At 44.7% G+C, this 22738-nt stretch overlaps 1 protein-coding gene across 1 annotated transcript in view; it reads right to left on the reverse strand.

The window, feature by feature from the left end:
* Positions 1 to 21566, reverse strand: part of Dnah2 (dynein axonemal heavy chain 2) — a 109740-nt gene extending 88174 nt beyond the window's left edge. The window contains exons 1-6 of the mRNA XM_035448122.1: positions 21378 to 21566; positions 9376 to 9546; positions 5445 to 5673; positions 2726 to 2836; positions 2332 to 2570; positions 180 to 371 (exon numbers count right to left, since the gene is read on the reverse strand). Coding sequence (XP_035304013.1) covers positions 180 to 371; positions 2332 to 2570; positions 2726 to 2836; positions 5445 to 5673; positions 9376 to 9546; positions 21378 to 21566 — 1131 coding nt within the window. The remainder of the gene's footprint in view (positions 1 to 179; positions 372 to 2331; positions 2571 to 2725; positions 2837 to 5444; positions 5674 to 9375; positions 9547 to 21377) is intronic.
* Positions 21567 to 22738: the final 1172 nt, after the last annotated feature.

The raw sequence follows: 22738 nt of genomic DNA on the forward strand, positions 1-22738 counted from the left end.
CTTGTAAAAGGAGACAAGGTCTTCCCTCTGCTGGACTTAGCCCAGAGTCTATCTGCCTTGCCGCCTTTCCTAGGCCCACTGTCACCTCCTCTCAAAGCTCGTCCTGCTTGAACTACTTCATGAGAAGCAGGAGCCAGGCGCATCTCCCTGCTCATCTCCCTCACTTTGCAGCCACACACCTTCCGAAACAGAGAGGTGAGCCTTTCCCGGGTGTTGTAGTGGGGGGAGTTGACCCAGATGATTCGGATGAGACTGATCAGCTTCGGGAGCTTGTCAGAGATGTCCTTGGGCTTCATGAAGGCCAGCTCCTGGTAGGGTTCCCTCAGGATTGACAAGAAAGTCAGGTTTGACTGAGCTTGGCGAGAGCCATCCTGGCAAAAGACAAAGCAGGAGGCCTCTTATCCACACAGGGAAACAGATTAGGGGCCTGGAGAGATGGCTCAGTCGGTAAAGTGCTTGCTGCTGTGCAAACATGAGGATCTGAGTCTAGATTCCCAGCAGCCACGTAAAAGCTGTGCACAGTGGCCTGTAATCCCAGCACTGGCTTGGCAGGTCCCTGGAACTTGCTGGCCAGTTACACTAGCCAACAGGTGAGCTCTATGTCAGTGAGAGGCCTGTCTAAAAAGTAATATGGGGCTGCAGAGACGGCTCAGCAGTTAGGAGCACTTGCTGCTCTTGCGGAGGACCTATAGGTTCTGTTCCCATCACCCACAATGACAGCTAACTCTATCTGTAACTCCAGTTCCAGAAGGTCAAGTGCCCCCTTCTGGCTTCCTAGGGCACTGCATGCACATAGTAGACAGACATACATGCAGGCAAAAATATCCATGCATATAAAAATAATATAAAGGGCTGGAGAGATGACTCGGAGGTCAAGAGCACTGATTGTTCTTCCAGAGGTCCTGAGTTCAATTCCCAGCAACCACATGGTGGCTCACAACCGTTTGTAATGAGACATGATGCCCTCTTCTGGCCTGCAGGCATATACGGAGGCAGATTGTTGTATACATAATAATCTTAAAAAATAAACAAATACAACTTTTAAATAAAAAAATAAAGTGAAGAACAATTGAGGGTTATAGCCAGTGAACCCCTCTGGCCTCCATATGCACAAACACACAAGTGTACACACACACATGAATATTGCCATGGTCATGGTGTGTCTTCACAGCAACAGAAACCCTAAGGGAGCTAGGATTACAGATGTAAACCATCACGCCCAGTTTTTTCGGTGCTGGCCACTGAGCCAGGGATTCATGCATACTAGGCAAGTACTCTGCCCCCTGAGCACTATCCCCAGCCCTTCACGTACTATTTCCTATGAAAACTTCACACTGGGAATTCTCCAAGCCCAAGCCGGGCATTGGTGGCACACACCTTTAATGCCAGCACATGGGAGGCAGAGGCAGGCGGATCTCTGTGAGTTCGAGACCAGCCTGGTCTCCAGAGCGAGTGCCAGGATGGGCTCCAAAACTACACAGAGAAACTCTGTCTTGGGAAAAAAAAAAAAAAAAAAGAACTCTGTACAAAGTAAATGCTCAGAGCTGTTTGTAAGCTGCCTGAGCAGCCACTAAGGTCACCCAGTCCCCTTACTCCTGTTTTCAGTGATTGTCTTAAACTTCTGTTCATTACAGCTCAGCTCAATTCCCTCCATATCTGGTTGCAATTTCACCTGGGAAGAAAGGTCTTCTTCACCCATCACTCAGCTACTGGGAGACCCAGCAAGAACACGACCAGCTTGTCATAGGAAATTTACTTTTTACATGTTTGAACCTCTCATGCCTGAACTACACAGGCTTATCCTTGGATCCATGCTATGTCTGATTCCTCTTGTATGTAAGTCCTATTTTCTCAGCTGCATTGGAATGCTGAGCTCACCGAGGGGGAGCAGCATTTCCTTGCTGACCAACTGGATGTCTTCCTACATAAACAAGTGTGGTGTTGTTTAGGGGATGCTGTCAAAAGGGCACACTCAATACAGACATAGTTTGTGAAAAATTTTAAGGGGCAGGTGAGATGACTCAGTGGGTGAAGGTATTTGCCACTAAGTCTGACAACCCCAGTTCCAGCCTCAGCCCCCCACGGTTGAAGGGGAGAGCCGACTCTTGCAGGTTGATCTCTGATTTCCACAGTCTGAGGACACGTGAGACCCTGTCTAACCGCACTGGTAACAGTCTCCGGGACTTTCATGCTGCTCACGTCTTCTGCAAGTCCACAGTGCTGGGTCAGTCTACGAATTGTGGTTAGTTGCCTGCCTCCTGCTCCTCACCCACCTGCCCCAGATCATCCCAGCCACTGCCCACTAAGCTCCCAGTCTCTGATCCCCTCAACCTGGATCTGCTGGGCCAGTTTCATAAAGGGCTGTAAGTAGGACGACTTCGAGAGGAGCAGGATGGACTCAATGTGTTTCACTCCCTTCTTCACGAGCTGCTTGCTGATGCCAGAAAGGTCCATGCAGCGGTTGTGCCAGAACTCGATCTCTTCCAAAGGGCCTAGATTCTCTCCTGTCTCCACAGACTCCTGAGCACTCAGCACCTCCTTGATCTGCCGGGTCCAGTGAATCATGGAGGCTGCGGGGGGGGGGGGGGACATTTTCTGCTCCTGAGTTGTGCCCTCAGCGCTATACAGCCCTCCTTGTCAGCTCCTCTGTCAGCTGCAGGAGCTGCCTCCCCTTCCCCTCCCCCTTTCCCCCTCACCCCCGACACTGGCAACACCCCCCACTCACTCTCCAGGCGCTGTACCAGCTCTTTGTCCTTTACCACCACCTCAGGGTTCATGTTTATGGCCTCTGCAGGGATGTACAGGACGGTATGACCCTCCAGTTTGTACCGAGTATCTAAAAAAGGACCAGGAAAATTCCAAGGGTGAGCTTCGCTGCCTCTGTATAAATTATGACGGATGATCAATGAGGGGGGGCAGGAAGTACAGCTGATTCCATGTATCCATAGGCTTCATGTCCACAACTCAAAAAGAGCTCCATTGTTATCAGTGTGATTTGACAGGGTCACATGTATCCTAAGGCATGCCACTGTGGAGGTCTGAGGCTGAAACTGGGGTTGTCAGACTTAGTGGCAAATACCTTCACCCACTGAGTCATCTCGCTGGCCACCTCAAATTTTTTACAAACTACATCTGTATTGAGTGTGCCCTTTTGTCATCATCCCCTGAGCAACACACTTATTTACATTGTATTAGATGCCATGAATAATCTAGGGAGTATTTAAAGTGCATGGAAAGATACATGTAGGTTATATACAATTGCCAAACCATTTCCTAAGAGGCTTGAACATCCACAGAATGGAGTATCTAAAAGCAATCCCCTGCAGATACCAAAGACAGCATATGCATTTTAGGAGAACAGACAGGAGTGACTATGACTCAGACTTCTCTGGTATAGGGAGCAGAAGTAACAGAAGCCAGTGGCAAAGCTCCAGGAGGTCTGTTAAGAAATTACCATAAAATAATTTCACTATCTGCACCATGTCCTCCACAATATACACAAGTCCCCAACTGCCCCTCCCATCGCCTATATGTCCCCTTATGCTTCATATACTCAGAGCAATCTCCAGCTCTAGTTCGAGCAGGTCTGAACAAGTCCTATATTAGAAAAGTGTATCTAAATTAGAAGGCAATTTTTGCAACAATGCTATATTCAGCATTGACCAAGGCTTTGTTTAACAGAGCAGAGGATCAAGCCTGAGACCTCAGACATGTCAAACAAACGCTCTACATCTAAGCCCCCCTTTTGTGACTAGCCATTATTATTCAGTGATACTCAAAATGTCCTTTTCTTTATTGTTTTGTTTTGTTTGAGCCTGGCCTGAAACTCACAGAAAGATCGAGATCTGCCCGCCCCCACCTTGGTATCACCACATCTGGCCCTCTGATGAGGTCTTATTAGTAGGAAAGGCTTTACATTATAACATTTACATGAAAAGGAATCTGAGACAGTATTTTGTGTGATACCCCAAACAAAAGAATAGACAGACACTAGGCCAGGCATCGGTGGCACACGCCTTTAATCCCAGCCCTCGGCAGGTAGAGGCGGGTGGATCTCTGTGAGTTTGAGGCCAGCCTGGTCTATAGAATGGGTTCCAGGACAGCCAGGACTAAACACTGAAACCCTGTCTCGAAAAGATAAATAAACAGAACTAACAATCCCCTGAAAAAAAAAAAAAAGAATAGATACTGAAAGAAATAGCTTGTTTTGTTTTTAATACTTTTTAGGCTTATTTATTTAATGTGTGTGAATGCTTTGCTTGCATGTATGTCTGTGTACCATGTATGTGCCTGGTACCCATGGAGGTCACAAGAGGCTATTAGATCCCTGGAACAGGAGTTACAGACAGTTATGAGTAAGTACCATTGAGTGCTGGACATAAAACCTGGGTCTTCTGCAAGACCAACCAGTGTTCTTAATCACTGAGCATCTCTTCAGCTTTCTTTTGTTGTTTTGGTTGGTTGGTTGGTTGGTTGTTTTTTTGAGGCAGGGTCTTACTATGTAGCTCTGACTATCCTAGAACTCACTATGTAGAAAGACTGATCTTACACACCCAAAGATCCACCTGCCTCTGCCTATAGAGTGCTGGGATTAAAGGTGTGCACCACTGTGCCCAGTTTCCTTGTTCTGTTTTTTAAGACAGGGTCTCTCCATGTAACCCACCTTCCCCAGCGTCCCTAGTAGGCCACTGAAACTTTAGTCTTTAAGTCAGATTTGTTTTTGCTTTGAGAAAGGGTCTAATGTGAGCCAATGCCACCTTGGATTTCTGGCCCTTTTTCCTCAGCTTCCCGAGTTCTAGGATTATAGACGTGTGCCAACATGCCTGGCCCCGCTCTGTGCTGCTGTTCTTCTGGACTCGTGTGTCTTAGGCTAGTCTCAAGCTCGCTGTGTAGCTAAGAATGACTTTGGATTCCTGATCCTCCTGACTCTACCTCCCCAGTGCTGGGATGACAAATGTTTGCACCATCCCCAGGTTACAGAATGTGGGGATCACACCCAGGCTTTTGTGCATGCCAGGCAAGCACTCTAGCAACTGAGCTATGTTCCCAGCCCAAGTCAGGATACGTGGAAGCAATGTGCTTGTGCTTTTTGTGTGTGCACGTGTTTAAGCTCTTGGGTACCACATGCATGTGGATAGAATGCACGGTATGATTTCATTTCAAGGAGGCTTTTAAAGACTGGGAATATAACTTTGTGGTACCATCAAGCCCTGGGTTTGGTCCTCAGGGCTGAAAAGACATTCTTTTGATATTGATTTGAATATGAATATTAATAACAGGATCGATGGTAGAGTGTGTGATTAGCACATGTGAGGCCCCCGAGTGTAATCCTTAGCTCCATCACAAAAAAAAAAAAAAAAAAATTAAAAGGCTAATGAGATGAATCCCCCATCTGCCTTGTTACCCCACCATGGAGGATCCAGCTGCTCCAGCCTCTTGCTTACCTGTCAGGCAGGCCAAAAACCTATGCAGATGTGAGACAAAATGATTTCGGATGCTCTCAGGCCAAGTTGAATTCATGAAAATCTGAGGGACATAGACGCCACTGAGAAGCCGAAGCAAAGCTGGGATGTAGGCACCCCGCATTGTCCCAAACTGCACAGTTGCCTCAAAATTCTCTAGGGTGATGGGAACTGGTGCTTGCCGGATGAAGTACACGATCTGAGTCTGTGCCTGCAGGAAAGAGCAGATCGGGGCTCAGGCTCCAGGAGCCACCACCATGTCCAAAGGGATCCGAGGCTCCCCTGGTGAAGGTCAGGCTGAACTCTTTGTCAGTGTCCCTACCTATGCCATGAAGCACCTCCTGTCCTTCCCAGGGGTGTAGATTCCACACCTGAAGGGAGGAAATTAATAAAACTGCCCTGAGGGTACAGATTATTTTGTTCAATTTGAACCAAAGTCTAACACACTATGTCTAGCACATAGTAGATGATTAATAAATGTTTATTGGGTGATGGGTACATGGACAGGATAGAATAGGTATTTTTTTTCAGCGATGGAAAAAGCAGGGAGAAACAAAAGATCAAGAAGGAAGACTGCAAGTAAGAAATAATTATCAGTGGATGGTGGCGCACACCTTGAATCCCAGCATTCATGAGGCAGAGGCAGGCAGATCTCTGAGTTCGAGGTTGGCATGGTCTTCAGGGTGAGTTCTGGGACAGCCAAGGCTACAAAGAGAAAATTAAAAAATAAAAATTTATCTAGGATTTCATGTTTCAGTTGCTTTTTTTTTCTTTTCTGGTTTTAAATTGGCCTGGTGCTTACTACATAGCTGAGGGCAATCTTGAACTGAGGTCCACCTGCCTCCACCTCTCCGGTGCAGGGAATAGGTGTGTGCCTCACACAAGGCTTTTGTTTGCATATTCTTTTCCCCAGTTTTTCCTTTAGCATTCAGTTTTACCTATTTTGAGGTTCTGCTGTGGCCTACATTCAGAAGAATGTAGCTTTTCTTAGTTATAAAACAAAACCAAAAAAAGGTTCGCTCCAGTATTTATCACAGAGATGAAAAAGTTTGACCAACACACACATAAAGAGAGATAAAGTAGAATCCTGTTATTTTTAAAGGTATTATATCTAACTTTGTTTGAATTTGTGATAGAATAAAGAGAAACTGAAGTTGATACAAGGATTGTTAAGCTTCGAATAAATGTCTCTTCACCCAGAGACATCTCACAATGATCCTATTTTTCTAGTTCTGGGAACTGACTGCTGGACTTCACCCATGCTATGCACTCTACACTTAAACTACATTCCTGCCCAATTTCCCCTATCTATTTTATATTATTATTATTATTATTATTATTATTATTATTATTATTATTGTGTGTGTGTGCATGCATGAGAATGGACGAGAGAAAGAGAGAGAGAAAGAGAGAGAGAGAGAGCCCACAGCAAGTGTTTGCATATTCTGTCTATCATGGATTCATGGGATCAGACTGTGGTTATCAGGGTTATGTAGAAACACCATGATCTGCTGGACCATATGGCTGGCCCTCGTGCTCTGGCTGGCCTAGAATTCTGTGGTCAAGGCTAGCCTTGAACTCCTAATACTCCTGTCTTTGTCTACCACACGCTCCTTTCATTTCAACAATTCCCCATCCTTTGCTATCGTGTGTGTGTGTGTGTGTGTGTGTGTGTGTGTGTAGGCAATCTTACTGAACTCTCAATGCTCCGGTTTTAGACTCTCAAGTGATGGGATTAGAAGCATGTGCCATCCTGTCCAGCTTTTTCTTTCTTTTTATGTTGTAAATCAGCCATTCTAAGAGTCAAGCCAGACTTTTTCCAAAATATCCCTTAATTTGGATTTATCTGGTTGCTTGCTATTAGGCTGAAGTTAAATGTTCTTTGTAGAAAACCATAGTTAATGTTTCCAAGGATTTGGTATCCTTAAATTTTAGTGCTGCAAGTGAAATACTCGCTGACATTAAACGTGAGTAACAAACAGTAAACAGTATCAGTGTGTCCTTTTGATTCCCAGGTGCAGTTCCTTTTTTTCATTTCAGGAAAACTCTTTGTGTGCTCTAAATCCACACTGCATTGGCTCCCTCCTCCTCCAGTTTGGTTGTGCCCAACCCTCGAGTCTATTTGCTTCTCTCTAATTGCGGTAATGTCTTCGGCCTTTTCTTTTACATGAACTGCAGATGCCTCAGCCTTCCACTCTGTCGGTGATGGATTTTCAACCACAGCTATTCAGCTGCTCGCCATTTTCATCTTCTGGTTTTGTAACATGCTGCTTTATTCATTCCCTAAAACCCACACTCTCCCTCTGTCTCATTCTCACCTTTATCACTCCGCCTGCTTTTTAAAAAGATTGCATTCATGTTCATATCAAGTTGCACTGTCGTGCAATGCTGTTGTGAGGAGTCTCCTTCTCTTCCTCCTGTACTTGCTTTGTTCTTTTTTTTCCCTTCCCTTTGTCCTTGATATAATATGCTCGCCGTTGCCATGCAATTTCACCCCATTTTGCTCATGCCTGAGCAGCTTTGTCAATTCACTCTTTTGGCTCTAGCACACTGTGGGCGACTTCTTGATGTCCCACTGTGAGAGACCAGTTTATTTTACCTCTTGAAGTTAAAGCAAAAGGATTAGGTATTTTATATTTTATTCACTTTTTTTTTTTTTTTTTTTTTTTTTTTTTTTTTTTTTGTAGCCTGAGAGACCTGTGTGAGGAGGGCGAGTGGTTAAGGCTAATTTAAGGCAATGGCAAATCGTTGTTAAAACACAAAACCTCTTAGGAGGTTCTGGGAATGCTCCAAGGCTCCCTCCATCCAAGTGTGGGCAAGAAGGAACCCTCCCTCAGCGTTCCACTGGTCACCCACTTTAATGTTCACATCTGCTTTTAAAATTCACTACATTTGATTATGCCTTTTTTTTTTTTCTGTATCACACATGGATGGATGATCATGTGTGGCTTTGTTTTCAGGTGTGCAGGTTTTGCTTTCTGCTCCTTTTATCAGATTTTGGGTGACGGATTCGGGTGGTGGTGGTGAAGAAGGGTTTGTCTTGGTTAACAGTAGGAGGACACAGCCCATCACATAGGGACACAGGCGTGGCAGAGGGAGCATGGACAATCACATGGTGTCCAACATCAGGATGCAGGGAGGAATGAATTTTCTTTCCCCTTTCTGTGCTGGGGACTGAATGTAGGACCTCACACGGGCTAAAAAGACTAAGCTATACCCCGGTTTTATTTGGTTTTTTTTTTTTTATTTTTTTGGTTTTTCGAGACAGGGTTTCTCTGAGTAGCTTTGGAACCTATCCTGGCACTCGCTCTGGAGACCAGGCTGGCCTAGAACTCATAAGAGATCCGCCTGCCTCTGCCTCCAGAGTGCTGGGATTAAAGGCTTGAGCCACCAACGCCGGGCCAACATTTTATTTTTAAATGTTTCAAATATACAGAAGGAAATGAAAGTTTCTGATTCTTTCATTTCTTTCATACTGAGTGAGGTGACTCAGTAGTTAAACGTGCCAGCCACCAAGCCTAGAGACCTGCATTCCATTCTGGAAACCCATGTAATGTGAGGAGAGAAATGACCCCCACAAGTTGTCCTCTGACCTCCACAAATATGCCAAGACGTGCACGCGCAAGTGCACGCACGTGCACACAAACACACACACACCACTAAATAAATAAGTGGATGAATAAATAAAGGGAAGATTTTAGTTAAAAGAACTGTACAAGAGTGATACCCACTATTAACTTTTTACTCCACTGCCTCTATTGCCTTTCTCTACCCAGGTCTACCCAACTCATCATCTGCTTTCTGGTAGAGTGTCCCACACACCTGGGGCACAGAAGAAAGCATGACTCGGGATCATGAGGGTGCCCAGCACCTTCAGCTCCCTGGAGGATCACATGGAAAGTGGGGTACCCACCTGCACAGGCATGCCCAGCTCCAGTTTTAACCCAAAAATGGGATCAACAAAGATGGTGAGGGCGGGCTGCGTGGGGTCCTGGACAAAGCGTTCCAGAACGGCGGTATGCTCCTCTGTCCACACCGAATCTTCCAGTCCGGTCAACATAGCTCGTGAGAGGAAAAGTGGCTTCTGCAGGGAGCAGAGAGACACACGCCATCAGCGCTGTGAGGACGAGCCATTCTCCCATCCACAGCTGCACACCTGACTCTGGAGATGAGGGGACATGCCAGGAAGCTGAGGATAACTGAATGACAGGTTTCAAGCATTTGAAAGAAGGAGACAATAGACTCCCTTGCCTCTGGGAATGAAAACAGAATGTGTCACAGAGGGAAGCGATGGGCTATTATCGTCCCAAAATATTTCACTTCTGCCTGTGGTTGTGAAAATGCATTCTCTAGCATTCTCAACCTCAATCAAAGGGAAAGGTGAATTAAGGGAGCAAGGAGGATAGTAGCCTGGATCGAGGAATTGGGAGCAAGGAGATGATGGGGTGGGAAAGGGATGAGGTCCACGGCAGTTTCCTTACGAGGCATTCTTCCGGATGCTGCAGTGGGAGATACCCACTAACAGTCAACAGGCATAGCAGTAAGGAAAAATCAAGGGACACGAAGAAAGAAAAACTGAAAAAACACTAAGGAACAAACTGATTAGGTGGAAAATAAATGATAACTGTTGGGGGAAACAGTAAATCTGTACAACTCTAAGTAAAAAGCTGGGCGATGTGAAGATGCAGCTCTATAGACGGGAAATGCCGCCCCATCCTTCCTCCAGTGTCCCTGGAAGATGAGGAAGAGTCACAAAGTTCCAAAGAAAAGCAAATAATAAACAATTTTCTAAATGCCTTCCTGCACAGGATATGGGTGAATCAATGAGAAAACACCAAGAGCCCAATAAACAAAAGAGCAAAAGACGTTTTTTTAAATGCAATCATGAAAAAAATGTTCTGTTTTACTTGAAATTAAAGAATATAAATAAAAATAACAAAGACATCATTTATTGTATATTTTTGTTAACACCAAACTGGCAATTCTTAGTCTGGAACTAGCTTTATTGCTAATGTCAGGGCATATTACAATCCAGTTGGGAAAACTTCGTCTTGTGTATTAGAAATATAAGCAATGTTCTTTACTCTTTCTTGTTGCTGTTGTTTTTGTTCCGTTTGTTTTTTGAGACAGGGTTTCTCTGTGTAGCTTTGTAGACCAGGCTGGCCTCAACTCACAGAGCTCCACCTGTCTCTGCCTCCTGAGTGCTGGGATTAAATGCATGTGCCACCACTGCCTGGCTGTTCTTCACTCTTATCATTCTTTTTTATTTAATTTCTCATTTTTATTTTTTGTGTATGACTGTTTTGCTTGCATGTATATTTGTGCACCACTTACGTGCCAGTACACAAGGAGGTCAGAAGAGAGTGTCAGATCCCATCAAACTGTAGTTACAGATGGTTGTGAGCCACCATGTAGGTGCTGGGAATCAAACCCTGGTCCTCTGGAAGAGCAGCCAGTGCTCCTAACCACTGAGCCATCTCTCCAGTCTCACTCAGTATTCTTTCTTATTCTTTTTTTAAAGATTTTATTTATTTATTATGTATACAACATTCTGCTTCCATGTATATCTGCACACCAGAAGAGGGCACCAGATCTCATTATAAATGGTTGTGAGCCACCATGTGGTTGCTGGGAATTGAACTCAGGACCTCTGGAAGAACAGTCAGTACTCTGAACCTCTGAGCCATCTCTCCAGCCCCCTTACTTATTCTTATTAATGTTTGGTAACTCCATGTACCGAGATCTAGCTCGCGGAAGTACTGAGTATTTCAAGTGTGAGTTTTATGGTGTTTATCACAGTGTTACTATGAGAACAAAATTTGCAAACAACAATGTGACCAAAAACGATGGTGTAACTAAGGTACATGTACCTAACAGACACCATATGGCTACTAAAAATAGTATTTGGGAGACTGAAGCAAGAGGATTAAAAATTAAAGGCCAACTAAGCTATGTAGTGGGACCTTGTCTCAAAAAGATGAAAACTACAAGCCCTTGGGTGTGGGGCACACTTGTCATCCTAGCCCTTGGGTGTGGGGCACACTTGTCATCCTAGCCCTAGGGTAGGGGGCACAGTTGTCATCCTTGGGAATCAGGCAAGAAGATAGCAAGTATGGATCAGCTGGAACTACATAGTGAGTTTGAGGCTAGCCTCAGCTACAGGCTGTTTCAAACAAACAACCAAAAAAAAAATAATCAAAAAGCAAGGTACAAGGGCTGGAGAGATGGATCAGTAGTTAAGAGCACTGACTGCTCTTTCAGAGGACCTAGGTTCAATTCCCAGCACCCACATGGCACTCACAACTGTCTGTAATTCCAGTTCCAGTGGACCTGACACTATGGCAAAGCACCAATGCAGATAAAATAAAAATAAATTTTAAAAAGTGGTTTAAAAAAAAAGCAAGGTACAGTGCTCCTGTAGAGCCTGGGTTTGGGTCCCAGCACTGGTGAGGAAGGAGATATAATTGGCTGGATTTGTGCATTTGTGCTATTTAGTTTCTCTTTTTTTTAAGATTTTATTTATTTATTATGTATACAACATTCTGCTTCCATGTATATCTGCACACCAGAAGAGGGCACCAGATCTCATTACGGATGGTTGTGAGCCACCATGTGGTTGCTGGGAATTGAACTCAGGACCTCTGGAAGAGCAGTTGGCGCTCTTAACCTCTGAGCCGTCTCTCCAGCCCCTTTAGTTTCTCTTTATCTGTTGGTTTTTCTTTTGCTTTTTGCTCATTAGAAACAGAATCTTGATGTGTAGCCCAGGCTGGTTTTATCTGTATAACTCTCCTGCTTCAGCTCCCCAAGGGCAGAGATTGCAAATGTGTGCTGGACACCTCAGCTGGCATACACTGTTTAGTGGGTAGTTATTAGTCCCCTTTTTCCCTTTTAAAAGAATGTAAGGTCTACACACTATTCATCTCAACTACGTAGCTTGGAAGAAAAGACACCATTTAATGCCCACTTCTCATGGTGTCTAGGGCAGACTCTATCAACTCCTCAGTCTGCAGAAGAGCAAGGAAGAGAATGTCTTAGAAATTACTAGCCAAGTAGGACAATCTCTACCTGCTTGTTCAAGTTCTTTAGATGTTCACTTATAAGGCTGATCACAGTTGACCCATGTGGGGGAACAACAGAGATCAGCTAAGAGACCAGTCCCTTCCTCAAGGCCTTGTCCTAAGGAAGTGGACTCAGATCATCTAGTCCTCTACTCGTGAACTGGCTTTGTGGTGAGCAGGTCGCCAGTGAGGGAAGCTCGAGGACATGGCAGACCAGAAAGAATTCCTCAAATACTGTCCCACCACTAAGGCTTCCATTCCTCCGCTTTTGGGAGGATTATGATCCTTGGGGGAGACGCAAACCTACCACATCCATCGAAGGATCCAAATCTTTACGTACTTGAGGTTCCTTTAGTGCATGCTCTGGAGAGAATGGAGATACAAAAGTGATGTCAGACATAGGAGCCATGTTACCCAGGAATCCCACTCATAGACAGTCCCCAAAAGGCTTCAGAACATGCTGGGCAGTGGTGACTCACACCTTTGATCCTAGCATTCGGGAGGCAGAGGCAGGCGGATCTCTGCGAGTTTGAGGCCAGCCTGGTCTACAGAGCGAGTTCCAGGACAGCCTCCAAAGTTACAGAGATGAACTTGACCAGCCTTGTTAATGTCTTCAGCAATAGCACTGTTTACAATGGGGGAGGGGTTAGAAATGGGCAAGGGCCGTAGCTCAGTAGCCCATCGGTTGTCTAGCACACATGAGGCCCCGGGTTCCACCCCTAGGACTGACAGAGAAGGTAGAAGGAGAAGAGGGAGGGGGGAGGAGGGAACAGTCCAAGTGTCCATTAAAGCATAGCCAAATAAACAAAATATGGTATGCATCTACAGTGGACTATTATTCACTATAAAAAAAATAAAAGTAAGATTCATGCTACAACATAGTCGAACCTTGAAAACTTTATGCTAGGTAAGAGAAGCCAGATATATCAATGTACATTATTGAATGATTCCATTTATATGATATGTTCAGCAAAGAAAATATATAGATACTTGGGTAGTGGTGGCGCATACCTTTAACCCCAGCACTGGGAAGACAGAGGCAGGTGGATCTTCGTGAGTTCAAGGTCAGCCTAGTCTATAGAGGGAGTTCCTGGACAGCCAGGGATACGCAGAGAATCCCTGTCTCAAAAAACTAAAAAAAAAAAAAAAAAAAAAAAAAAGAAAGAAAATCTCTAGAGAGAATATAGATTAGTGACATTCAAGATCTGAGGGAAAGCTGCTAACATTCAGGTTCTGAGGGCAGGGTGAGCTCTTTCCTAGCATGGACAAGGCTCTGCAACCACAAAAGAATGAGCCCATGAGTTAGTCATTCCAGCCAGATGTGGGTGGCTCATGCTGGTAAGCAGGAGAACTGCCCTGAGGTCTGAGCAAATCTGGGCTACACGGAAGTCCCTGTCTCAAAATAAACAAGCAGCAGGGCACAGTGGGTCATGTAATCCAACCCTCGGAAGACAGCCAGGAAGATGGCACCAACTTAACCACTGGTTGAGGCCTTGTCTCAAAACAATTAATTAACTGAGCAAAATAAAGAGGGGAGCAGAGGAGATGGCACAGTGGGTGTTTGTCGTGCCAGCAAGAAGACCTAAATATGAATCTCGAGAACCCACATAAAAGCAGAACGCAGTAGTTCAAGCTTCTGTAATCCCAGCTTTTCTACAGGGAAATGGGACACAGACAGGAACATCCCAGACGCTTGTGGACCAATTAGGCTAGTGTGTGCAGTGGAAAAACAACAACAAGACCTTGTCTCAAACAAGGCAGAAGACAAGGACCAGCACATGAGGTTGTCCTCTGACCATTATACATTCATATACCCAAATGCCTGTACACCCACACGCCCATACATGGACACATACATGCATACACATGCTGCACTGGTTAGGGCTTTGTTGTTGTTGCCAACTTGACAGAAGCAAGAGTCACCTGAGGAGACAGAATCTCAACTGAGAAAATGCCTCCATCAAACTGGCCTGTAGGCAAGTCTGTGAAGGAATTCTCTTGATTAATGATTGATACTGGGAGGGCCAGCACACTGTGTGTGGCCATGCCTGGGCAGGTGCTTCTGGTTGTATTAAAAAAAAAAAAAAGCAAACCAGGTGGCTAGAGTGATAGATAGTTCAGCATTAAGAGCATTGGCTGCTCTCCCCAAGTTTGATTTCCAGCACCCACATTGTGGCTAACATTCATCTGTAAGTCTAGTTCCAGGGTGACACTTTCTTCTGACCCCTGTGTAGTGCACAGACGTACATGCAAGTGAAACCTCCATACACATTTAAAAAAATAATCTAAAGTCATTCCTCCATGGTCTACACTCTGGTTCCTGCCTCCAGATTCCCGCCCTGCTTGAGGTCTCTCAATGATCGATCGTGATCAGGAAGTGTAAGCCAAATGGTCCCGCCCCTCCCTAGGTTGGGTTTGGTCAATGTTTTATCACAGCAATAAAAGTCAAACCAAGACACAAACATATATGTGTATACATAAATAAATGCATACATACACATATGCAATGTGCACAAACATACATACACTCGCAGGAAGAAAAAAAAGAAGTAAAGATTCAGGAATCATCTGGCACCAATTTGTCAAGGTGCTTATAGTGGCTTTCTTTTGGGAGGATGGAAATGTTCTAAAATTGGATACTACTGATGGTTGTACAACTTTTAAATATGTCAAAAAACCAGTGGGTTGTATGCTTTAGGGTCCAGTTTCTTGACCATGGGTTGCATCCCATATGGGGTTGCATAGCAGAACATGGGGCAACAGTAAGAAGTTTCTGATCAAAATTAATCTAAAGGGCCAACAAGAGGGCTCAGTGGGAACAGACACATGTTACCAGCATGGTGCTCTGAGTTTGATCTCTGGGCCCCACATGGTGGAAGGAGAGAACTGACTCCAACAAGTTGTTCTCTGACCTCACTCAAGCACTGTGGCACATGCACACCACATGCCACAAAGAGAATAAATAAATAAAAATATAATATAATAAGTTCCTTTTTAAAAAATTAGAAAATCAAACACATAATGAACCCAAGGTGTGTCTGGCAGCCGTCATCCACCTCCCGTACTGTATCCTGCAATTCACTGCAGCCTTGATACTAAACACACACACACACACATACACACACACACACACACACACACACACAAAACCACGCTGCACGCACCACCAACACACTGCCAACAAACACTGCATGAAACACCTCAGCTCAGATTGGAGACTATTGTACGTTATGAATTGCAGGGTTTTTACTCTACATACCAAGTTTTCTGTTCTCGTAAAAACACAATGGTTTAATTATGGAAAACAAAGCCCTTAATATTTTCCTGGCATCGATCCTCAGCATGTAAGCATCAAATTAGAGTGTCTTTGGCTTGTGTTGTATTAACGTGTGTGATTTTTAAAATTGCTGTTTGAAATCCAGGAATGGTGGTGTACATATTTACATATTCCCAATGGAGAGAAAGCAGAGGTAGGAGAATAGTTCAAGGCCAGCCTGAACTACATAAGATCATCTTATACTCGCACTCAAGAGGCAGGGATAGGTAAGTTTCTATAGGTTCAAGGCCAGCCAGGGCCTCATAGTGAGATCCAGCCTCAAAATAAATAAATAAATAAATAAATGAACATGTACTGCTCGTGCAGAGTTTGAAGTCCAGCACCCATGTCAGATGGCTCACAGCTGCCTGTAGGTCGCCTCAGGCATATGCATGCACATGAATAATACCCATACTCAGACACAGGCGCATTTACATATAAGCCATTAAAAATAAAATAAATCTTAAAGAAAAAAAAAAGTTGATGCTGGCAAGATAACCCAGCAGCTAAAAGCACTTGCCGATGGAGCCTAACAACCTGAGTTCAATCCCAGGAGCCCACACTGGAGGGAGAAGAGAGCAGCCCCTCTATACATGTGCCATGACACACACAGGTACGCAGGCACACATACATACAAATAAATAACAACAACAACACTAATCATAATGTTGCTGGGTGATAGTGGCACAGATCTTTAGTCCCAGCACTATGAGGAGGAGGCAGGCACATCTCTGTGAGTTCAAGGACAGCCTGGTCTACATAGTGAGTTCCAGAACAGCCAAGGCTGTTACACTGAGAAACTCTGTCTCTAAAAACAAACAAACAAACAACAACAACAAAAAAAGAAATTAAATTGTAATGTAGTATGTAACATAGGGGTTGGGGTTGGTAACCATGCAGCAAAATTGGTAAAGGGTCTGCTTCCCATGCATGAAACCTGGGTTTAATCTCCAGTTGGCACATGCCTATATCCCAACATTCAGAAGGTGGAGGAGGCAGGGGGATCAGAAGTTGAAGGTCAACTTTAGCGACACAGGAGGTTAGAGGCAAAGTTGGCCCACATGAGATCCTGTCTCAAAAAACAAATAAAAGTAATCTAACGTTGTTTGGTATGAAATCCCTGACTCCCATTCCAGAGAGCTCTAGAACAATATTTAACAACCCATTTTTTATTACTGTAATTCTGCAGTAAAAATAGTAGAATATCTATACTAAGTGTCTTAAACAGATCATAAATACCTTTGTGTCAGTCTAGGTTAGGTTTCACCACCAAATAAGTTTAGATGCCAGACTTTACAGGGTTGGGAATTGCACGTTAGAGAGCTGAAGTTTTTTTTTTGTTTTTTTTGTTTTTTTTTTTTTTAATACATTATTTGTGTAGGGGAGGAGGCGGGCACAAAGGCGCCACCGTGTGTATATGGCAGTCAGAGGACAGCATGTAGGAGTCGGTTCTTGCCTTCCACCCTGTATGCCCCAAATATGGAACTCAGGTCATCAGGCTTGGAGGTAACACCTTTGACCTCTTAGCCATCTCCCCTGCTCCTGGGTAGAGCTTTTGAGAAAACAGAAAAAGAACTATAAACCTGATTAGAAATTTCCTATTAAGGGTAGGAAGGAAAGGTAAGGAAGGAAACTTGAGGAAAAGGATGTGAGGTAGCGTGTGCTCCTGGCCCAGGGTTCAACTCCAAGTACCCAGAAGAGATAATTTAATTTTTAAATTTTATTCACTGATTATCATCAGTTTATGTATGTGGGCATCTTTCTAGCATGTATGTTTGTGTACCTGGTGCCTATCGAGAAGAGAAGAAGGCATCAGATCCTCTTGAACTGGAGTTACAGTTGTGAGCTACCATGTGGGTGCTGGGAATCAAACTCAGGTCCTCGGGAAGAGCCGTCAGTGCTCTTAACCGCTGAGCCATCTCTCTAGACCAAGGAATTTGTTTGTTTGTTTGTTTTTTGAGACAGGGTTTCTCTGTGGCTTTGGAGGCTGTCCTGGAACTCTCTCTTGTAGACCAGGCTGGTCTCAAACTCATAGAGATCCGCCTGCCTTTGCCTTCCGAGTGCTGGGATTAAAGGCATGTGCCACCACTCGCTCGGCCCAGGAAATTTATTTTTTTAAGATTTATTTTGATTATGTTTTAAGTATGAATGTACGTACGTACGTACGTACGTACGTATGTGCACAGAGTGTCGGTACCCTTGGAGTCCATAAGAGGGCATATGATCCCCTGGAGTCAGAGTTACAGGCAGCTGGGAGCCACCTGACTTAAGTATAAGGAACTGAACCCAGGTCCTCTGCAAGATCAGTATAAGCTCTTAACCTCTGAGCAATCTCTTCAGCCCTGCCCCCCCCACACACACAAAAAAAAAAAAAAATGTAAAAAGGCTGTCTGGGAGCTGGGAGATGGTTCAGTCAGTGAAGTGAGTGCTGGCTTGCAAACCTGTGTTTCGGTCCCCAGCACCCATGTAAAAGGCTGGGTGTGCACACTTACAATCCCACTGCTGGCTGTGCACACTTACAATCCCACTGCTAGGTGTGCACACTTACTTACAATCCCACTGCTGGACTGCTGGGTTTGCACACTTTACAATCTCACTGCTGGGTTTGCACACTTACAATCCCACTGCTGGCTGTGCACACTTTACAATCCCACTGCTGGCTGTGCACACTTACAATCCCACTGCTGGCTGTGCACACTTTACAATCCCACTGCTGGCTGTGCACACTTACAATCCCACTGCTGGCTGTGCACACTTACAATCCCACTGCTGGACTGCTGGGTTTGCACACTTTACAATCTCACTGCTGGGTCTGCACACTTACAATCTCACTGCTGGATGTGCACACTTACAACCCCACTGCTGGGTCTGCACACTTTACAATCCCACTGCTGGGAAAGCAGAGATGAAAGGATCCCTAGGGCTGGCTAGATAGCCAGTCTAGCCAATCAGCAGAGAGATCTTTTAAAAATAATAATAATAGCCAGGTGTTGGTGGCACACGCCTTTAATCCCAGCACTTGGGAGGCAGAGGCAGGTAGATCTCTGTGAATTCCAGGCCAGCCTGGTTTACAAGAGCTAGTTCCAGAACAGCCTGATCTACACAGCATATTCCAGGAATGGCATGACTGTTAATGGAGAAACATTATCTCAGAAAACCAAAAAATGGAATAATAATAATAATAGTAATAGAAGAAGAAGGTGATTGAGCAGGACACCCAATGTTATCAAACTCTGGCCTCCCATGTACACACACACACACACACACACACACACACACACACACACAAGTAAAAACCTTTAAAAAATAAACAATTTTTAACAGGTAAAAGGTTTTAAGAGCAAGGTCTGATGATGCCTCTGATCCCAAGGGGCAGATCTCTGTGAGTTCAAGGCCAACCTAGTCTACACAGCAAGCTCCAGGACAGGCAGGACTACATACAGAGACCTTGTTTCAAAATAAACATTAAAAAGAAAGGAAAAAAGTTTTTTTAAAATAGAGATAAGTTTTCCATGGTTTCTGCAGGCTGATGCATTCATTTTGAAGTATTTTCTCTGTTTCTCAGATTTCTCCAAACCAAACCTTCCCTGCTGACTCCCCTGACTTCCCCTGGTACCAGGCTTCTTGGAATGAGTCAATTTTAAACTGCCTTTAACTGAGCACATGAAACATCAGAGAAAAACATTGCACTTGTCTGCAATGCTAGATCCTAGAGTAAGTTCATGGACCTTTTCCCTAGATCTGTACTTAATCTCATAATCATTAATGTTAATATTAGTAAGGACCTAGGAATGGTGGCTCAGGTCTATAGCCCCAGAATTTGGGTGCCTGAAAAAGAAAGATCAAGAATTCAAAGCACACCTTTAATCCCAGCACTCGGGAGGCAGAGGCAAGTGGATCTCTGGGAGTTCCAGGCCAGCCTGGTCTACAGAGGGAGTTCCAGGACAGACAGAGAAACCCTGTCTCAAAAAACCAAAAATAAATAAATAAAAATAATAATAAAAAATAAATAAAAGTTCAAAGCCTTGCTGGGATATATAAGAAAACCCCTATCTCAGTGTGTGTGTTTGGGGTGGGGGGTATGTGGCTAGCGTGCCCACAGCCCTAAGTCTATTCCCAATACAGGAAGATTCTAGCTCAGTGGCAGAGCACTTGCCTAACATGTATGAGGCCTTGGATTCAGCCCTAAACACCGAAGGAAAAAAGGGGATGAGGAATGGATCAGCAATTAATGCTTAGCACCAAACCTGAGGACTGGAGTTTGATCCTAGAATCCCCATTGTGGAAGGAAAGAATTAACTCTGACCTCAACATATGCACCATGATATGAGCAGGCACACACACAACGCACTAAATATCTTAGTAAATATCTAAAGAGGGGCTGGAGAGATTACTCAAGAGACTACTCTTCCAGAGAACTTAGGTTTCATTTCAGCACCCATGTGGGGGCTCACAATCTGTATTTGAGTTCCAGGTATGAGAGTTCCTCCTCAGGCACCAGACACCCATGTGGTGCTCAGACATGCAGGCAAGATACCCACACATATAATAAAATAAAAATAATTAATAATAATAATCATTAAATAAATAAATGTTAAAAAAAAAAGCAGGAGAAGATTCTATTTTTCTTCATCTTTATAGGACGCTGGCAATAACAGCAAGTCCCATTTTAAAGGTGAGACCTACACCTGGCTCACTGTCTCATGTCCATTGGACACTGATCTAAAGGGAAGATGACTGGCAGCAACCAAGACCTCCCCACACACATGTCCTCCAACCACGCTGGCTCCGGTATCAAATCCACAAGAGGCAGCCTATTTAAGCTCTTTGTTCCCTCCATGTAGGCTTCTTTTCCTGTCACCCTGAACCTGAACCTCCACAATCTACCAAGTCTCTGCCAAGATGAGGAAGAAAACGCAGGAGCTTTCAACAGATGGTGCAAAGCATCAGCCGGGCTTAGGATTCAAAGGGAGGCAAAGCAGGCTGGGTCTCCATGGTGATGGGCTTAATGGAAGAAAAACACTATTTGTTTTGCCACCCAGGGTGAAAATAGGAAAAAGGAAGAGATCAAACCCTCTACAGTGGGGTGGGAACAACCAGGAACACTTGAAATAAGGAAGAGGCTAGAGAAAGCATTGGCTGGTGAACTCCCGGCACACTGATGGGAAATTTTAAGACAGAATAAATAGGAGGCTGGCCAGGAAGAGGACACGTGCGCATATAAAAAGAAAAACAAAAAGCAGAGTAGGACAGAGGTTCTGCTGGAGTCTTGCAGATACCATGTTACATTGTTCCTACTCCTTGGTCTGGCTCCCCAGCCCCAAGACACTCCTGAGTTAGGCATGGTGATGTTCTCACCTTTCCCAGGATTTGTAATGCAAAGGCAGGCAGATCCCTGTTGAGGTCCAGGCCTGCCTGGTCTACAGAGCCAGTTTGAGACCACCCAGAGCTACACAAAAAGAACTTATCTCCAAAAGCAAAAACAAAAACAACCCACTGGAGAAGCCTCTCCAATCTTCCCGGTCCTCCATTTCTAAGTACCTTCTCTTCCAGCAAATACTCACCAGACTCAACCTTGGTGGCCTCAGAATCTGGCTCCTGATCAGGAGAGAGCAGAGAAGCATCAGCAGCTTCTGCAGCCACAGCCGACTGAGCAGCTCGGACACCTCGGCCTGCCCGGGGACCTCCCCGGCCACCCACTTTTCGCTTCTTCTCAGTTTTGCTAGACATCTTGAAGGCAAAACCTGTGGGTACATGGGTATCAGAAGTCTACCACCAGATCCATGCTAACCAGTCTCCCAATACACAGGCGCTTTTGGATTCAGAAACTGAGTGAGATACCCAAGATGCTCACCTTTTCTAGGATACCAACACCCTGCTATTCACTCAGGGCCTGTCCCCAATAGAACCTTGCAGCTGGGGCTTACAGCTCAATGGTAAAGCGCTTGCCTTGTGTGCAAGGCCTGGGTTAGACTCCGAGCACTGAATTCAAAAAGGGAGAGAGAGAAAGGACTCCTCACCCCCCCAAACCCGAATTCTTTAGAGAATCAGATTAAAAGTCAGAGCCTGGGACAGGTAAGATGGCTCAGTGAGTAAGGGTACTTGCCAACAAGATTGATGACCTGAGTTCCCACACACATGTTTGCACGCATATGTGTACACATAAACTAAAATAAATCCTTTGGAGACAGGGTTTCTCTGTGGCTTTGGAGGCTGTCCTGGAACTAGCTCTTGTAGACCAGGCTGGTCTCGAACTCACAGAGATCCACCTGCCTCTGCCTCCGAAGTGCTGGGATTAAAGGTGTGCACCACCACCCGCCCAGCAAAATAAATCCTTTTTAAAAATAACAAAAGCCCCACTACTGAGGAGTATGGGAAATATACAATCAGCCACACTATCCTACAGGATCCTGCATAAGAGAAGGCCCACAAAGGGGAATTCAGTCCCCACGATCCCCAGATCCCCACCCATTGTCACTGACTCAAACCCAGATGACTTCCCTGTGTACCTCCTTCCCTCCCTACTTAAATAGAAAAACACTCCTCCTACCCACACTGAAATCTCAACCTCCTGAAACAAAGAACAACATTTGCACAAGTCACTTGAGTTTTTAATTCCCAGGGGGTGGGGAATCCTGTTTTGTGTGTACTTCAGTTTCTTAGCCCTGTTAAGTCTATGAAAGTACAGAACATCAGGTCTCTAGATTCCAAATGTCCTTGAGAACAACCTGGAACCAAGAAGGACAAAAGCCATCCAACCATGAATTTCAAATTGTGCAGTGGTGACAAGGAACTGAAGAAGACCCCATGGGTCCTTAAAAAAAAAAAAAAAAAAAAAAAAAAAAAAGTAGGTAGCAACCATGGCAGGACACAGAATCTCCAGGAACACACGTTAGAATTCT

This window comes from Cricetulus griseus, chromosome 7, assembly GCF_003668045.3.
Source record: "Cricetulus griseus strain 17A/GY chromosome 7, alternate assembly CriGri-PICRH-1.0, whole genome shotgun sequence".
In the NCBI taxonomy this organism is placed as follows: Eukaryota; Metazoa; Chordata; class Mammalia; order Rodentia; family Cricetidae; genus Cricetulus; species Cricetulus griseus.